Below are 22,673 nucleotides of genomic sequence, written 5' to 3'. Positions count from 1 at the left end.
ACAGAGTGGGCTCAGTCTAACTGCGCTGGCCCTGTGTGTTCTGTGGAGGGCTCGTATCAATCAGGGCCACGCCATCAGCTCTGATTAGAACCAGAGGAGAGGGGAAGATTAAGGGGCAGGAAAGACTGCAGAACGAGGGATCTCAAAGCAGCCATGCAAATGTAAGGGGGGAAGAGAAGTAGAAAGAGAGAGAGAGAGAGAGAGAGGGAAAGAGAGAGAGAGAGAGAGAGAGAAAGGCAGCTGTGTGCTCTTACTGAATTTAAACCATCTCATAGCAAGATGGGAGATAACCATCACCACTCCACATGCACAACAGCCTGGAGGTCTCTCCCCTCTCTCTCTCTCTCTCACACACACACACACACACACACACACACACGCACACGCACACGCGCACACGCACACTCCCTTTCAGAGTCTAATCCAACACACACGTCAAGACTTCCACACACATACATGCCTCCACATATGCTTCACACTTCACAGCAACATTCATGCCAGATCTGCATGGCGTGTCAGGTCTACAAGGAAAGGCTGATGTTTTTTTTTTCGGGAAATAGTGATTCCCAAAAATGTGAAACAGGGGAGAGGGAGGAAGGGGCTGGGCAGGAGGAGAGGAGAGGCATGGAGAGAGAGATGTGAAACCTTTAAGGGAATAGTTCTAAGGGAATTTCTGACTGCCTTACATCAACAAGTAAGTTCAACACATAACTCTAAAACAAAGAAGAGAAAACAAAAGTCCAGGGGCCAGTGTGAAGAGAGAGGAAGATAGTCTGGAGGAGAAAGCGTGAGAAGAGGGGGAGGGAGGAAGGGAGGGAGAGAGAGATATCCCTGCTGTTAGAGATGTCAAGCAGAGACTACAGACGAGATAAATATTGTGAGGAGAACTTTCAAAAAAAGAGGAGAAGCTGAAATAAAACAACGTCAGTGCTGGCATGCATGATTGGGGCTAAATCCTCCCACCGCCACCGAGTCAAACTCACTCAAAAGCACACACACACACAAACACACACTGACACTCACACACAGAGACACGGACAAGCAGGCACGCAACACAGACACAGACACGCACACACACACACACAGACACGCACACTCAGACACGCGTGCTCACACCTCGTATGGGGCACATCATTTTACTGGAAAAGACAGGGCTCTTCCAAAGAGGAAAAGCTAGCAAATGGCTTTCATTCCGAACCACCCGTACCTCCACAAATCACTGTGACCGACAGTCATGAATTCATCTCCAGAACACATGAAACCGCAACGACCATTACATAGCGTCTGCAGGAAACGAGGGGAACAAAAACACTCTGGCCCAGAAATCAGGATTACCGTGCGAGAGAGAGAGCGGGCCACAGCAGTGCAAATCAGCTCTACCAATTAACCCTGCAGCCAGGAGGGAGGAAGGGATCTGCCCCCAGGAGAAAATAAGAATCAGACTGAGAGGGGGAGAGAGAGGGGGGGGGATAAAGAAAGATAGAGAGAGAGAGATAGAGGGATGGAGAGAGGGGGGGAGAGAGGGAGAAGGAGAGAGAGAGAGAGGGGGAGAGAGAGGGAAAGAGGGGGGAAGAGAGAGAGAGAGAGAGAGAGAGAGAGAGAGGGAGGGAGGGAGGAAGAGAGAGGGGGAGGCAGAAAGAGAGAGGACAGAAAGAAAGGCACAGGGAATGAAAGCAGAGCGAAAGTAAAGCCCTATCTGGGTTGGATGCACGGGGGATTGGGAGCACCGTTAAGCTGTTCTGATAGGAGTAGGTGGACAAAGACAGGTCAAATGGGAAATTGGACTGGGCTAATGGGGCTAACCTCGACACGCTGGGACACCCACCAATAAACTGAGCTTCCCCAGAAGCAGCAGTCAGCCCTGGTGACAGTTTCACCTGTGAAGCCACAACAGTGGGATGGACAGTAGTAACGGTGGGACTAAGAGAGTCTGCCCTTAAAGAAAGAACAGAGCTACCCTTGACATCATGCAGGCCCTGTTCTTTCTCTCTCCCCCCTCTTCTCCCTTTCTCCTTCCCCTCCTCTTTCTCTCTCACTCATGCAGATGGGCTTTTTGAAGGATGTGAAACTTAAGGAGGAGTTGTGCTAGTTTGTCAGGACAGGCAGAATGACATCACAGGTGGGCTGGACTGAGCCAAAAAAGAAATGGGGTGGGGACATTCGGGAGGGAAGAGAGAGAAAGAGAGAGAGAGGAAAAAAAGAAACAGCCACCCAACTTCCACACCCTCTTCCTTGCCCTCCCCTCTTTCTCAATATCCTTCCATCCCCCCTCACTTCACCGCCCCATCACCGGTGAAAAACTTGAGGCTCCAACGGCGAGAGCTCATTCAGCACACAGGCAGCAGCCGCCGGAGCTCCAGAGCCATGCCCCAGCCCCTGAGCCGCTGAAGCCCCATAGCACAGAGCGCCTGGCTGGCTGGGCCCCAGGGAAACACCTATCCAGGAGGGGTGGAAGAGAAGAGAAGAGGACAGAGACAGGGGCTGCCTAAGCCTTGGGGGACGCAAGACATGAAAGCTGTCCAGAGGACCCACGACGTGGAGAGAGAAAGCTGGACCGGGAGATAGCCAGAGAGGACACACATTTGTGTGGTTTTACATTTTTTTGGGGTAAAGACTTCAGGAGTGACGGCTGGGCCGAAACGCTGGTTGGACACAGACTTGCACGTGTTCGCATCTGCTTACACTGGCACGCCACTGCCACCAAGGTGCGTACCGGCACTGCCACTAGCGCCATCAAACTTTCTGACTGTTTGCCTTCTCTGGTTGCTCTGCCTTTCTGCTGGCTGTGTTCTCTCATTCTTATTCTTGCCTCTCTCCTTCTGTCTCTTGTACAGTTGGAAGGGCTCCTAAATGAGGTTGGGATGTTTCCGTGCTAGCCCACACTAAAATATTTAGCTATGCTTTTTATTTCTCTTGCTTTTTTAATTTTTTTTATATTCGGAACAACTCCAAAAAACTGCATCCCAACATTCCAGAGCACGAGCACTCTGGTCGCTGGGGCACTCCGACCGCTTCTGCTGGATTATCCCCCTTCACTCCGTCCATCCGGAGTCAACTGACAGAGAAAAGTAGGGCAAGATCAAAGGGAAGAGAGCGAGAGACACACAGAGACAGAATATCAGAGTTTTCCCCCCAGTGTTTATGGCTTTCTCATTCTCTCCCCCCCCCCCCCTCCTCTCCTTCCCTCATCTTCCCTTCTTTTTTCCTTTGGGGCAAACTAGGGATGAGATGGGAGCGATTTGGAGAATGTAGAAGGGGTTAGGGCACGGAAAGAGCCCTAATGCGGCTGGAATCTGCCTTTGTTTATTTGTTTGGGTAAGCCGCTGGTTTGCGGGCGTGCTTGGCGACACGCTGCCTGTTCTCTTTCTGTGTTGTTGTGGGGCCCGAGATCGGCTGGGGGGGGTGGGTGTCGGGGGCCATAGAGGGCCACTTGTGTCTTCCGCGGGCCGAATAGGGGCTCCATTGAAGCCGAAGGCCGCTTGTCTAAATAGAAAAAACAAACCCGAAAAGACACAAGGTCACTTTACGCGCTAAGCGCTTCCTGATGGGAGCGGGGTCCCCAGCATTGACACCCGATACGAGGCCCGCGCATAAAGACCTTCAGCCGCGACAGTGAGGGCTTTGAGTGCTAGGCAATGCCAATGTGTCCCACCAGCGGTACCATCACATGCAATTAGTCACAGTTAAGAGCCTTTTCCCACTGCCCCGGGCACCGGGGGCCAGCAATGTTGGTAAAGCGAGCAGTAAACTTACCGGTCAGTATGCACAGGTGGACAGGTAGGGAGGAGGGGAGAAAGATAGAGAGAGGGATGCAGAGACAGAAGAAAGAAAGAGTGAGTAGGAGAGTACATGAGGAGTAGAGTTACAAAGAAACAGCACAAGAAACAAAGATGTTGAGAGAGGGGGGTATATATATATATATATATATATATATATAAATAGAGAGAGAGAGAGAGAGAGAGAGAGAGAGAGAGAGAGAGAGAGAGAGAGAGGGTGAGGGAGCGAGAGAGGTAGAGAGACTGATCGAGAAACAGATTGCATGAGTGCAGATGGAAAGCATCACGCCCTGAGAGTTCACACGCTGTGCTCACACATGCGGTTTTAATGAGCGCTAACAAACCCAACCAAACAGAGCGAGGCCTGGGCCAGTTCAAAGGAGGAGAGCGGGGTCACCCCAAGTTTTCTGTGTCTTCCCAGAGCTCTTGTGTACAAACACGCTGACGGCATGAAACGCTTCCCTAAACGGGAGGCAGCCACTGGCAGTACCGTGTCTAGAACATTCCGTGCTGGAGCATTTGGCAAACCAATCAACCAGCAGCACCTGCGTTAAAACTCAAAGAGCAAAACAAAGCGGCTGGCCAATTGTAACATGGAAGGAGCCTCACTTCAGTCAATTATTTCAAGTGGTTCCTGATACACAAGCCATCTGAGGAGTCTGTCGCCTCCATAGCAACGTTGCGTAACTATAACTCAAGGACATCTAACCAGACTAATTGTTTAGATTGCTTTGCAGCACAGATTTAGGGTTTGAGACGGTGGGATATTCTGCGTGAGGCAAATTATTAAATCTAACCTGAAAGAAACTTGACATGAATAGAGAAATCAATGTGAAACTTCCCTGAAAAAAATTACTCAATGATAAAACGGATCAAATGATTGTCAGATCAACGTGTTATGTGACCATGTTATATGACCAAAGGGACATGAACCTAGCTGACATACTTCAGCTATAGAAGCTATGGAAGAAGCCAGTCAGCTTTGACTAAAAGAATGAGGTATTGAGAGAATCTGAACTGCGAGGCGGCGGCGAGGGAGAGCCGAGTGGAGGCTGGAAGGGCAGTATGTCAGGAGCTCCGTGGGCTGTTCTCAATCAGACACAACCTGCCCAAACTCAGCTGCACATGAGGCACAGCAGAAGCTTAGAGGGAAGACTCAGCTCGAGGCTTTCACACACGAAAACACATACATATATATATATATAGGCCTATATTTCCACATGCATAAATACTTCAGCCAACCTCCGAAAAGTTGTTACCAGTCACGCCACTAAAACCTAACTCTCTCTCTCTCTCTCTCTCTCTCTCTCTCTCTCTCTCTCTCTCTCTCTCTCTCTCTCTCTCTCTCTCTCTCTCTCTCTCTCTCTCTCTCTCTCTCTCTCTCTCTCTCTCTCTCTCTCTCTCTCTCTCTCTCTCTCTCTCTCTCTCTCTCTCTCTCTCTCTCTCTCTCTCTCTCTCGCTTTCTTTCTCTCTCTTTGTGTGTGTGTGTGTAGAGCGAGAAAGAGTGTGTGTGTGTGTGTGTGTGTGAATAAGTGTAACCCATACTAAAGGGAGCAGCTGGGAGAGCAACGAATGCCGATTTTCCAGAGGGGGGCAAAAATAAGGACAGACGTGCCGTAACCCTGACGACTGCTATGTTTGGGGATAGAAACACACTTGCCTCTAGCAGCCAGTATACAAACAACCGTGCAGACAAACACATGCATGTATACACACTTTCCCAACTTCCACAAAACTGCTGGTGGTGTCTTTGACCACAGCCGCAACATGGAACACACACAGACTTGTCTTAGCTCCTCAATAGACCACGAGAGGTTTGCCCAGCACGACAGAGACATACACACAGACAAGAACACACAGTTGCCTATACGTGGGTATTGGACTCTCCTCTATGCCTGTCAGTCACTTTTGGAACCATTCATCATCCGTTTTACAAATCATTAACACACACTCCCTAATCTCCATAAACTTACATGAGCCGTTCCGTCTGCTGAGCGAGAGGTGGAAATTCTCCCGACCCATGAAGGATGCACGCACGCACGCACCCACACACACACACTTACTTCTCATTCATGTCAGCGATGGTTCTCTCACACCAGGCATGCCCTTGCTTAGAGGCTTACACTGCTTATTTTAGTGGCATTAAGGTTCAGAAACAAAGTGAACAGACAGGCAAATATATACATGAGCCAGTTCTCTTTCTTCCTCGCTCACCGCTGCAGGCTAATTGGAACCATGTGGGCCAACAGCTTCGGTAGCGCTGCAGCGAGCAGCACTTGGAGCGAGGGGGGGGGGGCACACCGAGGGGGCAGGAGAGGATGAGGTGGAGCTGGCTGAAAGGGCTACAGGTTTATGCTACTAACACTCCCACGAGAGGTTACGGCTTTGCCAGTTGGGGGCCTGGCGTGGCTCACGCCGACCAGCGGAGTTGAATGGCTGACGCTACCCAGAACCCCTCAACCCCCCATTAAAAAGTTCTCCCCCTCTCCATCTTCCCATTAGGCTGGCCACGAAAAGCTCGGCCCAGCCACGAGGAGCTCAAGCCAGCCACGCTGCTCGGCCATCTGCAACAGTTCCACTCCCCACCCAGGCCTGTAATTTCATCAATTTCATCCGAGGGGAACAGGGGGAGATGGGAGTTGGAGGGCTGAGAGAGAGAGAGAGAGAGCCAGAGAGAGAGAAAGAGCAAAAGAAAGAGAGAGATAGAGAGAGAGAGAGAGAGAGCGAAAGAGCGAAATAGAGAGAGAGGGGAACCACCAATAAATAACAGATGAAAGGTGGTGAGAAAAAATGGGGCAAAGGCGTGCTAGGTAACGGGGTTTAACACAGGAGGAAGCAGAGATTAATTGAGTTTTTGCAGGAAGAAAAAAGAAAGAAAGAATATAAGAAGGAAAGAAAAAGAGAGGGGTGACGTTCCTTTGAGCTGACACTGCAAGAAGTGCAATAGCAGTGAACAGATGTGTGGAGCCAAAGCCGTGATTTAATTAAATCACATCTATCACTAATATCTGCAAATGTGAAACTAAGGGCTATTCAGTGACAAGCCAGCTTCATCATCAGCCTGACTATATGACAAGACATGCTTGACTGTAAGTGCAAGAATTAGGTCTGATTGTTCAGTGTTCACCAAGGGACACACAAAATCTCTGCCTCTCTTCACACTCTCAGCACAGTTTAGCTACACGCATGCACACTCACACACAGTGTTGCATTGTGTGTGATACTGTGAGGTTGTCAGTTTATGGTATGGCTGGAGTGGTGGCCCCAAAACACAAACCTTACTGTGCAACCAAAGGGGAGGTAGGGGCTAAAGAGGTCACACCCAAAACAGTCTCTCTCTCTCCTTTTTTCTCCTGCACGCACGCACACACATTCAAAAAGATTACCTGGGAAGTTAATTTGGAGCCAGACACAGATTTACTTGAGAGCGCCAGCGGCAAAAAAAAACAAAGAAAGAAAAAGCTCAGTTCAGTAGTTTCAGTCAGACTTCTAACACCACTGTCCCTGACACTAAACCCAGAGAAAAGAAGATGCTTATCTTTTAATACTTTAATTACTTCCAATAATTTGGCTCTCCATCCCTCTCTTGCCCGTCTAGCTCCCTCTACGCTCCTCTTGACCAGATTAATGGCTCCAGCGCCAATTATTCCTCCTCAAACACTTGTTTGTTTCACCTAATGAATCCGCCCATTCGTTCCCACTCGCTCTGCCGGCTTCGGCCAACGCCAATTTCCCCTGGCGTGCCCGTCCTGGAGAGGGGGATGGCTCATACCCAATCCCACAGCAATTGTAGATCACTCGGAGGCCGTGACATCACAACTTCTCTCTCGGCTCCACTCCTCCCTCCTTTCCTCTCTCGCTCTCCTCCCTTCCTCTCTCGCTCTCCTTCCTGTCTCCCTCTATACTCTAATTATGTCATAGACTCTGATTGAACAAGAGAGCTCCATGTCTTCAAGCTTCCTGCCTTTTTGATCTTTGGCCTGCTCTGACTATTGTGCTGTGCGCCTAATTACTAACATATTGTACTTTGGTGTGTGTGTGTGTGTGTGTGTGTGTGTGTGTGTGCGCATGTCTCTTTGGGGGATTGGTACTGCGAACATAAAAGCATAGTGGTAAAAGATGAGGCTGCTGGTTGCGTTAGCGGTTGGCGTGGAAAGCAGGGTTGAGGTCTGCTGTTGAACAGTAAGGGCTTTGATTCCATATTAAAGAATCTGTGGGACATCTCTGGGACAGCCCGTTCGTTACAGTGGACGATACCCAATGAAACCCTGACATGTCAAACCATTATGCAACAGCGTCTCCGCACTCTGCCTCGCTTTCTGTCGATTTCGTGCTCTTCCTTCAGCTTGATGGATGTGCTTGGTGTGTCTGTGCGCATGGACATGTGAGTGTGTGTTGTCCCGGTCCACTTGGACCAGCCAAGGGAAAGTCTGAAGGCCAGATGTGGGAAGCTCTCATATTTTTAAAGGCTGGGAAACACATCGGCCATTTAAATAAAAGAAATAAATAAGAAAAGAAAGAAAATCCACAAGTGCCCCTCTCCTTCCTTTACTATGTCCAAACACTTCAACTTCTGTGATCTTCTGGTTACCATGGTGAGGGGGGTGTCCTCATGGTCAAGGGGACCGGACGAGGAGCATGGCCGGCTACTTTAAAGATGGCTACAGCCTGCAGTCTCCAAAAAAGCATATGGACATCTTTTCACTTGATTTGACTGCTTATTCTGACTATTCCCTTTGAAAACTGAGGACACACCAAACTGCAGCTGTCTATCTGTAAACCCCTTGGGCTCATCACCATATGTTGGGTGGGAAGAAAAAGAAATTGGCTAGGGGAAATGTGGACAGATAGTTTTTTTTGCAGGATAGCATAGATCTTGGGTTGGTCCAGTTGTTGGGATGCAAGGGAGATGTGCGTGTGGTCTGCAGATAACAGTTTCCCCTTTTAACTGAGCAGCTTTTTTCCCGATTTTTTTCCCAAACTGCTTTTGAAGGGTTGTTTAGCTTGGAGAGCTGCTGCTGCTTAGTTAATAGAACACAGTTTTTCCACAAAGAAAAAAACAAAACAGAAACAATCAAACTGCTACGTGCTGGACTGAATGCAGATAACCCACACACACACAGGGAGAAAACACACACACACACACACACACACACACACACACACACACACACACACACACACACACACACACACACACACACGGAGCCCAGCACTTGTGAGTCACAGCTGCGCCAGGCCAAACCGCATCTAAAACTGGAGCGGCGTTGTGAGCTCATTCTGAAGCACATCGGATGCCAGCGTTGCCAGGAGCAAGGGTAGGCCCTGGCACTCGTCACCTCGGTGATGTTGGGAAGCCTGTGGTGGTGGCTGTAGTGGCATTATGCCAGTGGGCCAGGACTAGGAGCGATGAGGTGATGACGGGGAAAGCAAACAGTTTTTTTTTTTGTCGTGTCATGTTACCAGCACAACACAAGTCTCTCTGGCTCTGCACACTTCCAGAATGCCGTAAAGTTTAAAGAGTGGCTTAAAAGAGAACCATGAGGATGGCCGTATGAAGTTCTCTCCCAGTGTTATGCCATGCCACACTACAGGGTGGAGGTGGACGGATTTATGGTACTGATGAGGGGGAAGCTGGAGTTGTCCAATAATAACTGCACTACGACTACATGTGTGTTATAGAGAAGGGAGAGAGAAACAGAGAGAGAGAGAGAGAGAGAGAGAGAGGGGGAGAGGGTGTATTGGAACAACATGACCACATGCACACAAGCCTTGGGCTAGACTTATATGTCGGCCTGTTGTTAATAACCATTATAGGGGTGAGCCCCCTAGTTATGTGATTTTCTGAAGATAAAAGTAATCTTCTTTCCTATTTTGATACCAGTAAAAAAAAAAGAGAAAGGATATTTCTTCTCCTACTTTTCCCCCTCTAGGCCCTCAATTCTGTAATTCCAATGCAGTGTCTGTACTCTAATTTTCCCTGGCGTGCTTTGACTGAGGAAAACTGGGTACATCTGTTCAGGATAAGCAAGGCGTCCGTCCGTTTGCCCTAGCCAAAACCATTCACTCCTTTCTGTCTCTCTCTTTCCACCCCTCCCTCAGAAAATGCAGGGAAAAAGGAAACCCGTGTCCAACAGTTGTTTGATACCCCCCAAACCTGGTCTAATTTCCATTGGATTTGCTGTCAGAGCGAATTAGGCGGAGGCTCTCGACTCCCATTGCGGGAGACCAGGGTCTGAGGCATTACATCAGTACACCATCAGCAGCTGGATGGATCCTCGGCCCTCGCGTCTTACCCATGATGTCAGTTCTAGGCCAGGCCATCTTGTTCGCCTGGCTCAGGCCAAACGGATTATTCAGTCCTCTGACCCACTTTTACAGCTTCCAGTTCCTCAATGTCTTCATCTGCTTCGATTCCTCCGTCTTGTGTCTACCAACAATCAGCACAAACCCCCCCCACTCCACCCCCTGCGCCCTTAAACCACCCTGAGCTATTCCAGTTTCGTCACCGTCTTTCTCTTGCTCTGTTCAAATGTGCATGTGTATGTGTATGTGTCTTCGTGTCTATGTGTATAGACAGAGCAAAGGTTAGTGATATAGGTTTCATAGTTTGTCAAAACTGTCTCGAACACTGCACATAAAGTACAGCCAACCTAGGTACAGGGATAGGATGAAAGCAAGGAAACAGATGGGCTGAGTGAGAGAGAAAAGTTAAAGACATGGACAGAATGATAACAGGCTGTAGGTCTAAGAGGGTAGAGATGACAGTCGGCAGGGAATTGCATGAAAAAAAGAGGGGGGATGACAGGTGAAAAGGCTGACAAAAGATGGAAAGAAAACACTCGACTCAAACTCAAGGCCTACTCGGGCCTAATCAGCTCCCCCTCAAAGTCCAGATTTCCCGTGAGCCTTTCAAAGATCCTCCATGCAACTATCCTTAGACTGGAGGAGAAAGGCATGATGGGGGCAGTGACTGATCAGTCTGCAGAGTCTTCCTGTACTAACCATAAGCTTTTCTCATTCATGTGTCTTGTGGAGCACGCAAGTGTGTGTGTGTGTGTGTGTGTGTGTCTGTGTGTGTGTGTGTGTGTGTGTGTAGGGGTTCACCAGGGTGCGTACGTGCACGCATGCCTGATCTCAAAGTCAAAAACCTGGAATGCCTTTCATGTGAACCTCCGTCGAAGAGCCTGTGCTTTCAATTCCACTCTGCGCCCCCATAGGAAATGCAGATCACGCCAGACTGGAGACAGAGCGTGAGAGGGACAGGAGTAAGGCCCTGAGTAAGAAAATATGTACTCTGCATGTACATGGCTTCCCAAAAAAATTTTGGGGAGAAAGTCAGAGAAAGAGGGGGAAGAAAAGTGACTTAGAGGAAGAAATAGGAAGTGGAGAATGAAAGATTAAGAGTGGAAAGTGATAGCAAACAAGGGATAGAACAAGAGAATATTGAGGAAGGATGAAGGGAGAGTAATACAGGCAACCAGACACTGTCTGCATGTGGCTTTCTGAAGTCTATGGTAAAGTCATCACAGAATGGAGAGGTCACTGAGGATAGCTACAGAATATTACATCCACTAGTGTGTTCACTACAAAAAAGGAAAGCCAACTTCAGGAGTAGCCATCAACAGCATTATCTTTTGAAAGGAAAAGACTTCAAAAACGTCAGCGTGTACGTAACATTTCATAGCACCAGCTGTGTTAAATCAATCAGACGGGAGTAAACTGACTATCTGCTTCCATGAAATAGGAGGATAGACAATTACCGGTCAATTCTTTGCTCTGCTTGGCTCTCAAAGAAGAATTGGAGAAGCCATTATCTATGCAAGCAGAACATCCAGGCCATCCCTCAAGAGCCAAGATGAGGACGAAAAAGAGATAGAGACCCAGTTTCTCGCTTCAACAGCTTGAGCCAGGAGACTGATTTTTTTTTTTTTGGGGGGGGGGGGGGGGGGGGGAAATACGATGGCAGGAGACTAGTGTGTGTGTGTGTGTGTGTGTATGTGTGTTGCATTGGCCATGTGGGCACACATAAAGTAGTTCGAGTGAAAGAGGGGTGGGGGTGGGACAGCAGGTCTTCACTGGGTGACACTGGTGAGAACCAGACTCTCCAGGCAGAGAAAGGTGATCCTGAGATTAGAACAGGCTACAGCAGAAGGGGGGGGGGGGAATAAGTAGCCTCACAGCCTCAACATTCCACCTTTTGACCCCAAAACAAACAGGGACGCCAGAACAGAGCCCGACACCTCCAGAGGTGCAAATCATCTCTGGCTCTGTATGGCATCACGGCTCGGAGCTCAGCTGAGAGAACTGTGGGGCGCATGGGTCAGGGTTGGATTGTTTAAAGGAAGTGTCTGAACAGAGACACCCCAGTCCAGTCAGGCTAGAGTGCATGTGTGTGTGCGTGAGCGTGTGCGTGAGCGTGAGTGTGAGTGTGAGTATGTGTGTATGTGAGAGAGAGAGACAGAGAAGAGGTGAGATTGAAAAAGAGTTGAAGATAATATGTGATAGGAGTCCAAGGAGAGAGCTTTGTGATGACCTCACCTCACACACAGACCCACACACACACACACACACACACATACACACACACACAACGCACAACGCACAACGCACTTCCTGTTTATGTGCATGCCATCCACACATCATTCATCAACCTCCAACCTTTCGACCTTTCATCTCAGTAACGCACAACTCTCAACACGCTATTCATCACGTTCAATCCAGCTTATCCACGGCTTTATCCATGTTTACTTCTCAGAAAGGAGAGGAGACATCCCGAGGGGATTAAGTTCAGAGACCTTCACATTTGATATGTTACAGAAAGAAGGTTACTTGCAGTGATAAGTGGGAATAGAACTGTTTTCAGCACTGTTATCGTGATGATCGATATTCATATACTTCTTTTTATCTCTGAATAAGACCTCAGTCTCTCTGTGATGGATCCTAGCCTTCATCTCCATGAGTGCTTGTTTGAAACATTCCTTCACCCGAGCCAAGATGCAGTAATTATCATGCTTTTCTGTTGACTTGAGGTTTGTCTTTCCTTCCCTCCTCCTAGGAAAAGCACTCAGCTGCACTGCCAGAGAAACAAAACGGGAGGAGAAGTGCGAGGGCTAAAGGGAGAAGAGAGGTGAAGAGCGGAATCGGTCATGAGACGAGGGGTAACGTGGTGGCTTTGTGCCACACTCTGGCTGTCGGCCTGGGGCTTTGCCCGCGCCGGCCGCTCGGGTCAACACCCGCTGCAGTCGACACGGCGACGGAGAGCGGCCAGCAATGATGAGGTAAACCAAAAGTGCAGCTATACCTTCCTGGTGCCCCAGCAGAAGATCAAGGGCCCCATATGCGCCAGTGCCACAGGGCCGGAGCCGGACAAGGAACGCGTGACCCGCATGGACATCTCGGACCTGCGCGTGGTGCTCAACAGGCAGCGGCGCGAGATCGAGACGCTGCAGCTGGTGGTGGACGTGGACGGCAACCTGGTGAGCGAGATGAAGCTGCTGCGCAAAGAGAGCCGCAACATGAACTCCCGTGTCACACAGCTGTACATGCAGCTGCTGCACGAGATCATCCGCAAGCGCGACAACTCGCTGGAGCTGGCGATGCTGGAGAACCGCGTGCTCAACGCCACGTCCGAGATGCTGCGGTTGGCCTCACGCTACCGTGAGCTGGAGGTGCGCTTTGGCCAGCTGGCCGGCGTCGTGAACAACCAGTCCGCGCTGATCTCGGCACTGGAGGAGCGCTGCCTGCAGGCATACGGGGGGCGCCACGACCTGCCCGCTGTACCACCACTGGTGCAGGTGGTGCCGGAGAGCATACCGGTCAACAGCGGGCGCTTCACCAACGAGATCCAGCGCGTCCACAACCGCGCTCTCCCCCGGGGATCACGCATGGACGCACAGCCCACCGTCAGTCCTGTAGGGGTGCCACCACCCACAATCAGCACAGAAGGTAAGGCATGGGGCGATGGGCATCGGTGGGCAAGACCAGAGTACGTGGCTTAAGTAGTATGGTGTAACTGTTAGACAAAGGGATATTGCAACCCCAAAACCTTGCTTTCAGAGCACTTACTGTTGAGTGTGGTCAAAGCTCTTACAACTCAGGTAAGAGTACCCAGGTTATGCAGCACAACAGGACCAAACATTATAGATGATTTGCTTTGCAGGAGGGCATGTTGGAAGCATAGCTATGGAAAAGAGATGGTCAACAAATATTTTACTGGAATAAGGCAGGGATGGGTATTGGAAAAAGACTCAGATCTCATACCAAACTGCATCTGATCTGTGTGATGTCTGAGAGCGCACTGTCTGATGCAGGATTCCAGGTCCTGGCACCGGCAGAGGACAGAATGGGGCTCAAACATTCCAAAGCATCTCTCTCTCTCTCTCTCTCTCTCTCACACACACACACACACACACAAACACACACTCTCGGCCAGAGGCAGGGTCTCACGCATGCTAACCTGCCAGGTCCAAATCTGCCCTGGACACACAGAGATATATGGCAGGGATTAGACCAGCTAAGGTCTGCAGTCTATCACCTGGTGAGAGTGCGGGGAACAGCAGGGAAAGGACATTGAGTGAGTGAGAGAGTGAGTCTGTGCAAATGGAAGTGAGAGAACAGCGAGAGAAAGGAAAGAAAGGGTGAGAGAGAGTGGGCCAACTTGCAGTCCATTAATGGCAGCAATGGTGTTCGCAATGGCTCAAAAAACAACTGGAAAAGCAGAAGACTGGAGAACCAGAGAGAGGTCAGTGAAAAAGAAATGGAGAGAGATGGATAGAGAGAGATGACTGGAGAAGTGCCCAGAGCCCTGTGTGCGTATGTGAGTGCACTTCTGAAAATCACAAAAACAACATCTACTGATATCTGAGACAGTGATATAGTGGATGGAAAAGACACATTAAGCTGGAAAATGTACTCTCCAGTTACTCACCCACAAAATCATTCATAACCAGGACACACACACACACTAAGAAAGAGGGAACGATCAAAGTAGTCCACAGCCAGCAATCTTAGCATGAAATCAATTTTTCAAGACTGTAAAGCCTTCTGGGGAGAGTCATTCACAGAATAAGTTAGCAAAATGTTGTGTCTAGAAGTGAAAGCAGGCCTCAGTATCAGGAGGAATGTTGGAGGGTGTGCTGGGCTAAGAATATTTAATCTCTGGCTACACTTGCAGGACATCATTAGGACAAACAAAATAGACAAAACAAACTTTTTGGCATGCAGTCCGATGCACACGTTGGATTAAGGCTTCGGTTCTAAGAGACTGAATAGCAGCTGTAAAGCTTGAGTCGGATCAGTGAGTAAGCTCTGCCTCTTTAAGTCGCCACCATCCTTCTATAGTCTTTACAGGAAGCATCCATGCATGTCTCAACCCTGCTTACCATCTGAAATTTGTTTCATATGTAAACTTCACACACTACACACTACACTACACTACACTACACTGAGGAAGAGCTAGTCGGCCCAAAACCCATGGGGCTGCTTTTAACACACAACCTGTCTAGAAAGGGAGCTGAAATGTTAGTCTGACTGATCGACCTTAATAAGCAAGAACTAGAAGACATAAGGCCCCCTGAAATGGGCATCCTTTCACACCTCCTCTGATGAGTTAAGTAAAGCTACCTGCTCTGAGGGACCCTCCTCTCTCACACACACACACACACACACACACACACACACACACACACACACACACAATAGGGACCTGTCTGGCAGGCTTCCACGCTCCGCCCCAAGCCAGTGTTCTGGAGACGATCCAGACCTTCATGCTGATGCTGCCTGAACCACATCACTCACAGCAGTGTAGCATATTTCCTACTATGCCTCCTCTTGGAACAGGGCTGATATTGTGCAACGGTCAAGTTGAAAGGAAGGAGAGCCTGAGAGGCCACAGGCTTTGGGGAGAGAAAAACAAAAAGGAAAAAAAGGGGAGAAAAAAAACGGACAAAAATGTAGAAGGGGAAGGAGAGGATGGGTTTTATGGGGGTGGGGGGGCCTTTCTTTCCACCCTTCGTCAGAGAGATTCAACCAAAATGCAGGGGGAAGATGGATACCAGGGTGACGGAGGAGGCCGTGGACATGGTCCAAGTCAGAGCTGGATTAGCAACGCTAACACTGAATGCGTGCCCACAGTGAAGAAACTGGACGCTAAAGAAAACAGCCAAATTAAAGGCTTCTCCTGGTTCTCTATACGTACACTGTCAGGGTCTTTTTCATAGTTATCACATCTACAATATAACTGAGGCAGACAGTTCATGGAGTCTAGGTCTATGTGTATGTGTGTGTGTGCGTGTGTGTGAAAGAGAGAGGGAGAGAACTCACCCCTACCACTCCTAATCATAGACCCTAATTAGAAGCTGGGACATGGATCACCAGCATTCAGGAAACTCAACCCCTCCTCTCTAATTCCCCACTCCTCCACAGGAGCTCCTGACACTTTCCTACAGTCCCAGGCCAAGAAAAACAGACGCAAGAACAGAAAGAGCAAAGAGAGGGGTGGATGAAGATAAACAAAAATGAATGAATTAGAAAAAAAATAAATTAAGTCTGTTTCATCTCCTGCTGCGAGATTGGAATGATCCAAATATTATTTGTCTCCTATTCCTTCTCTCGGCTGAAGCCCAAGCCAGGCTACGGTCTTCAGTTACTCTCAGGCTCTTTCCCTTGACCGCACTTACCAACCTCGGCCGCTTCTGGTCTACTTAAACACACACTGGGGCTCGCCAGGAATTAAAGCGGTTCCTCAGCATGGCAGATCAGCCCCTGCGGTGGGTTTTTCATATCTGCTGGTCGATGGCACATCCTACTAGCCCCAATACAGCCAAGGCAGCAGCATGGATGTAAATGAAGACAAATTGCTACAAGACAAACAGGAGCTGAGGGTGGCAGGGTTTCAGGTGCTGCTAGTTAGACTGCAGGGGGTCTTGTAAGTCACCCAAAGCCGAGAAAACTATCCCCTCTCCGCCCTCTCCGCCCCCTACACCCCCCCCCCCCCACCAAACCCCAACCCTCAAATCTCCATCAAGGCTCAGACAAAGGCTTTCTTCATAAGTGCACAGCACTCAAATGTCTGCTATTACACCCACACGCGAGCACAGCGAGGGGCTGCGCTGGGAGACCTTGCTTTGAGGGTCTGTGTTAGCACAGGATGGGGCTTCTTGAGACACACCCACATCCTGGCCACCTCGGTGGCTCCAGTAGGGATCACTTAGCAGGAGCGATCTCATCTCCCCCCACGCAACCACTACTTCATCCCACTCCCCAGCCTGGTCCACTAGTCCAGAACCAGATTATGATCTCCACAAGGGAGGGACAGCAAGCATGTTCACTGGAGGCATTAGAAAAACAGCTGGCCTGAGAGTCTAGAGGGGGTACTTATGGCTAAGCAGACATTTCTGGCTCTGTGACTGAATAGAGGGCTCTAGGTGCAGCCAGTGGCAGGGCACCCTGTTGCTGAGTAGATTTAGCCTTTTTGCTTTTGCACTTGACGCAAAAAGGAAATGACGTCAGAGGCCCAGCGATAGTTAATGTATGCAAATGGTCTACCAGACAGCCATTAAATGTGACCTGAGAAATTATGGGGTACTTGGATAATGGGCCCAGTGAACACCTTTGGTGCCCAACAGAAGTGCCTTCACCTTCACTTTGACAGGTACTTGGCCAAGGACATCTCAAACTTCTGCCCAGCCAAGGAAGAGAAAGGAGAGGCAGTGTGAAGCCTCATGTGGAGGATGAGCACGCGCACGCGCACATGCATATATATTTATATTTGCTCTGCCAGTTAGTCAACCTGTCATAGGTCAGCTGCAGGCCATCTGTAAAGTAAAAAGTAAAACCTGCATGCCAGATGAGTCGAGGCATCAGGGCCAGCCTCTGGAGGGCCATGTACTTCAAAAAAGTTTCAAATGACTTTATGCAACCCTTTGCCGGTCTCCTATGCGTTACCACTACGTCATCTTTGAGGCATGTGGTTGATCGTGGGTGTTTGGTTGACCTTTCTCTCTTCCCCCCCCCCCCCCTTCTTCCATTCTCCCCCTCTTTCTTTGTTTGTTTTTCAGGGCCATTCAAGGACTGCTTCCAGGTGCGTCAGGCGGGCCACAAGGCGAGTGGGATGTACCTGCTGAAGACAGAGGGCAGTGAACGGCTAATCCAAGTGTGGTGCGAGCATGGTTTGGACAACGGAGGGTGGACCGTCTTCCAGAGGAGAAAAGACGGCTCTGTGAATTTCTTCAGGAACTGGGACAGCTATAAGGTAATATAACCAAAGGAGAGGTTGAGGCCCTAATGTAAAGTACATATAAAAACAGCAGCAGTTACACCAAATTGTTTTCCAGTCGAGGTAAATAGACTGATTATACATTTAGAAGAATAAAAAAAGGAAATAAACTACACAAAAAAATGTAAATTAAGAGATGGAAATGAATAAAAGGAATAAAAACAAAAAGCATAAACAAGCAAGCAAAATCTAAAAGTAATAAAAGGGAAATAAATTGCTACAATAAGTAAATAGATACATTTAACCATAAACTATGGAAACCAAATGAAGGCACTAAAAAGCTAAACACTAAATTAAAATCCAGAAATTTGGGATTAGGATTAATTTAGGACCAACAAGAGTCAAAAGCCTGAACACGTTAGATTTATTAGACTGGTAAATCTAGCAAAGTTCATCGGAGGATCTTAGGGCCCTCGATGGACCGTAAGGGGTCTGGAGATTTGACATGCAGGCTGGAGCGAGACCATTCACAGCCTTAAAATCAAACTCTAGTGAAGCTTAAGTGTAGTGGAGCTGGCACAGTGTAGCTGGTGTTATACGATCAAGCATCTTGGTCCTTGTTAAATGCTGATGCAATTTAGATGACTCTGAAAATAAATTGTAATACAAATCTCCCAGCTAGCCCATCAGGTTAGCTAGTATATGGGACTGGCGACCCATCTCGCTCCGAGCACCTCTACCTTCCCCCTCCACTGGCTTCACTCGAGCCATCAGTCTCATCATCTGGCTTCTCCTCTTCCGACCTGCTAGGCTCTCTGAGGCTAATCTAAATCAGATCTTTTGACCTAATGAGAGTATATCTAAGCGATCAGTGTAAACATCCTGTGCAGGAGCAGGGCTATTTCAAGGAAAGCCTCAGACTTTGGGCTTGCTCCGAAACGTCTTCAGTTACATAACCCTGCGCTGTCAGCACATCCTGAAGCACTTTCACAGAGGTTCCTTCCAACTTCAGAGACAACCACAAATGCAGCAGCACCACTGAGATCCCCCCCCCCCCCCGAAACTGTAAACCGCGGAGCATCAGGGCTCCCTGAAACTGGAGCGGTCTCAGGGGCATGTGGGCGGGAGATGGGGCGGTAAGGAGGCCGTGCTATGGGCTGCTCTCCAGCATGAATAGAGAGAGGAGGTGGGAAGAGCAACACGCCAGGAACTAGTGTCAGCCACCCAACAGAGACGTTCTCCCTGTCAAGATGGCCAGCGTCCATGTGTGTATATGTGCACATCGTGTGGCACCGAGCAGACAAGCCCACCCACAGAACACCTTTGGAAAAACCCTAGGAGGAGCTAAGACACATAAACATTGCATATTTACATGGTACTTAATTCTAAACATTAAATACTATATAAGTAAACGCTGCATAGAAAAACACTGCCTACCATCTGGCAGTGTCTGTAAAAACAATATAAATGGGGGAGCATTGAGGTGAGGTGATGTACGTGGAACCAGGATAACTACCAGGATAACTAAGACGTGTATTATGAGGTATACAGATGGTGCCTAGGAAGACCTGGTATAATGCTCGAGGGCTTAGCTAAATCTTTTTCTGAACACCCACTGAAGTAAACAGCACCCTAATTTGAGTATGGCCTTGCACACTTCTGTACTCTGTGAAGCACATGTGCTCATGCATACAGAAATTCATCACACACACACACACACACACACACACACACACACACACACACACACACCAGCATACTGCCAGATGATGCAGACCACTACAAATTCTCCTCAACTAAGGGAAACAAGAAACAGAATTTCCACACATTATCAGCTGGCATCAGGAGTGCATTCAATTTAGCCTCACCTCACTCCAGTTGAGAAACGCCAGCCGGTATTGCTCAAAAAAAATGTTCAGGGATAATCCATTTATTCTCCCCCTTTTTTTCTGGACCTTTTTTCCCTTCCATTTGTCCTCTCAGACACAATTTTCTTCAAGCCTGAATGGAGACCGTACAGGGCCTGTGCACCAGATGAACTGAGGGTTAGGGCGGTGGTGGGTGGGGTGGTGTCGGGGGGTCCAACCCAGAGCACCACATCAAGGGGCACATCACTGGGATGAGACATAAACAGACCTCTGAACGAGACATTTCTTCTGCCGTCACCCGCAAACAATGAGTCTAAGACAAAGCAATACATGACGAATAACCCAACGAGGTCAAAGAGCCCACACTAACAGATGCATCCACACAGCCTGTAACTTAAACAAATAAGGTCTCGAAAAGGGGGCCAACCCTTTAGGTCGTTTGGTCTCCAATGCATCATGACATGAAGGAAATGGAACACATCTGCACAACCTATTGCAATGTACATCCCATTTCACTGACCATTCCCTTTTGCCTTGCCTTTTACAGAAGGGCTTTGGGAACATAGACAGTGAGTACTGGTTGGGCCTGGACAACATCTACAACCTGACAAAGCAGGGTGACTACCGGCTCCTGGTGGAGCTCGAAGACTGGGTGGGCAAGAAGGTGTACGCCGAGTACAGCAGCTTCCGCCTGGAGTCCGAGAGCGAGGGCTTCCGCATCCGGCTGGGCACCTACCAGGGCAATGCGGGAGACTCATTCAGCAGCCACAACGGCAAGCCCTTTACCACACTTGACCGCGACAGGGACACCTTCTCAGGTAAGAATCACAGGAGATAAACCTGTAACTAAACTTTTATCATCAGTTATGACAACCTTGCAACTGACAGTAGCATTGCTAGTGCCAATTCTCAAATATTTGACATTGATACCATTTAAAGAGGCGAGACCAGACAGCCTATATTTAGTTGGTTCCATGTACAGCCACAACCACACCTTCCAATCCCTTTCCTCCTCTCTCTCTTTCCCCACCTCTGGCAGGTAACTGTGCCCATTTCCATAAGGGTGGCTGGTGGTACAACGCCTGTGGCCAGACCAACCTAAATGGTGTGTGGTACAGCGGCGGTGTGTACCGCAGCAAGTTCCAGGACGGAATCTTCTGGGCCGACTATGGGGGAGGTTTTTACTCCCTGAAGTCTGTCCGCATGATGATCAGGCCAATTGATTAAGAGACTATAAGCACTTCAACCATAGACACACACACACACACACACACACACAGACACAGACACAGACACAGACACAGACACAGACACAGACACAAATTCAATCTCTGTTCAAATAACTCATGGTTGATGCTAATTTATACAATGCATTTTTTATGGAAACACAGACCACCTAGGTTTGTAGCACCCCGCCCCGGGGCCTCTACCACAAGCACGGGTCTATGAGAAGGGACGTTTACTCCGAGGGAAGAAGGGAGGAGAGCAGAAGAGTAAACAAACTCTTGCACAGCGACAGTCCACCTTTGTCTGGTGCTACATGCACGCTGTGCTGAGAGGGCAGGCACATGTCTGCACACTTTGACACAGAGGGGCTGTGTTGCACTGTTGTGGATATGTGTTGAGAGAGAGAGAGTGCCAAAACCCCCATCTTCCTTTGTACCATTCGCCCCTGTCGTCCTCTGCTACTTCTATTCATATTTAATCAATACATTCAATCTTTTTTTCCACTCACTCTTCCTCACTGTTGGGCGTCACTTCACTTTCCCTTGGTTCATATGTCTCAATTTCAGTCCAATTTCTGTCCACTGTTACTTATTCCACTCTTAAAATGGGAAGCCCCTCAATGAGATATATCTAACCATACAGGAAAAACATTCTGTAGAGTCGATCCATTGTGGTTCACATATACACACACAGCTATACATACACACACACCCACACTCTGTTGTTTAAAGTATACAGTATGGTTTTTTTTACCCCACAAGCACAAAGAGGACTTGAGAAAACTGGGCTTCTCTGATGTGGAGATGGCCTAGCTTGCTTTGGTATGTAAATATATGGTACTGTATATTGCCTGTGATTTGTACAAGTTGCTTTAATGCTTGTGGCTTGTGTAGGCCCATGATGTAACTACACCTCATCCACCATCTCCCGGTCACTTATTTATCTTATTTATAACGATTACGCAATAGCCTTCATCTTAGTTACTTATCCTGGCTATGATGTAAAGTGTTCTCATGAGTATATGTCACAAGAAGAGCAACCACGTTCTGAATACACACACATTCCCATTAAAACCTCAAATTCTGTAGTGCAAATCACACCAATAATTACAAAGCAAGACATTTCAAAAGGACCCACAATAGCACGGAGGGCTTAACACTGCTGTGCTCTTGCTTCTCCCGCCCCACGCGGACGGACAGACACCCACCTTCTGCTATGCAAGGCGTGAAGGCTACAGCTGACAGGAGGTGGAACACATTTACCGGTGTGGCATGGTTCCCCGGCCCTGACACCAACACCCCGAACAAAAGAATGAAAGGGAAAAAAAAAAATCTAATAAAACACTCTGCCTTCACTCCTGACTCTTTCTTTCTTTCTTTCTTTCTTCACACACACAAACACACACACACACACACACACACACAGTCGGAGGTAAGAGAAACAGACAAAAGCACGAGAGAGAGACAGAGAGAGAGCGAGAGGACAGAAATGTGCCACCTTTGCACTGCTTGCTGTACATCATGTCAAATCAAATAAGGCTGAATATGTTCTTTTGTTTCAGCTGGTTTTCCCATTACACAACTG

At 48.6% G+C, this 22,673-nt stretch overlaps 2 protein-coding genes across 2 annotated transcripts in view; one reads left to right on the top strand and one right to left on the bottom strand.

The window, feature by feature from the left end:
• Positions 1 to 22,673, bottom strand: part of ralgps2 (Ral GEF with PH domain and SH3 binding motif 2) — a gene marked incomplete at its 5' end in the record, with an annotated part of 75,320 nt that overhangs the window by 16,312 nt on the left and 36,335 nt on the right. The window lies entirely within an intron of this gene.
• Positions 2,344 to 22,443, top strand: angptl1a (angiopoietin-like 1a). The gene is made up of 5 exons (XM_080833633.1): positions 2,344 to 2,705; positions 12,835 to 13,724; positions 17,837 to 18,030; positions 20,410 to 20,680; positions 20,902 to 22,443. The coding sequence occupies exons 2-5, from the start codon at positions 12,926 to 12,928 to the stop codon at positions 21,087 to 21,089; spliced, it is 1,452 nt and encodes a 483-aa protein (XP_080689759.1). The 5' UTR covers positions 2,344 to 2,705; positions 12,835 to 12,925; the 3' UTR covers positions 21,090 to 22,443.

The sequence above is a fragment of the Sprattus sprattus genome (assembly GCF_963457725.1).
Source record: "Sprattus sprattus genome assembly, chromosome: 2".
Lineage (NCBI taxonomy): Eukaryota > Metazoa > Chordata > Actinopteri > Clupeiformes > Clupeidae > Sprattus > Sprattus sprattus.
The sequence above is the reverse complement of the archived record's forward strand: the minus strand, read 5'-3'. Positions and strand labels throughout refer to the sequence as shown.

Coding starts and splice junctions, on each gene's coding strand:
- angptl1a (XM_080833633.1), top strand. CDS start 12,926: ATGAGACGAGGGGTAACGTGGTGGCTTTGTGCCACACTCTGGCTGTCG. Junction 18,031..20,409: donor GGAACTGGGACAGCTATAAG/GTAATATAACCA, acceptor TGCCTTTTACAG/AAGGGCTTTGGGAACATAGA. Junction 20,681..20,901: donor CGACAGGGACACCTTCTCAG/GTAAGAATCACA, acceptor CACCTCTGGCAG/GTAACTGTGCCCATTTCCAT.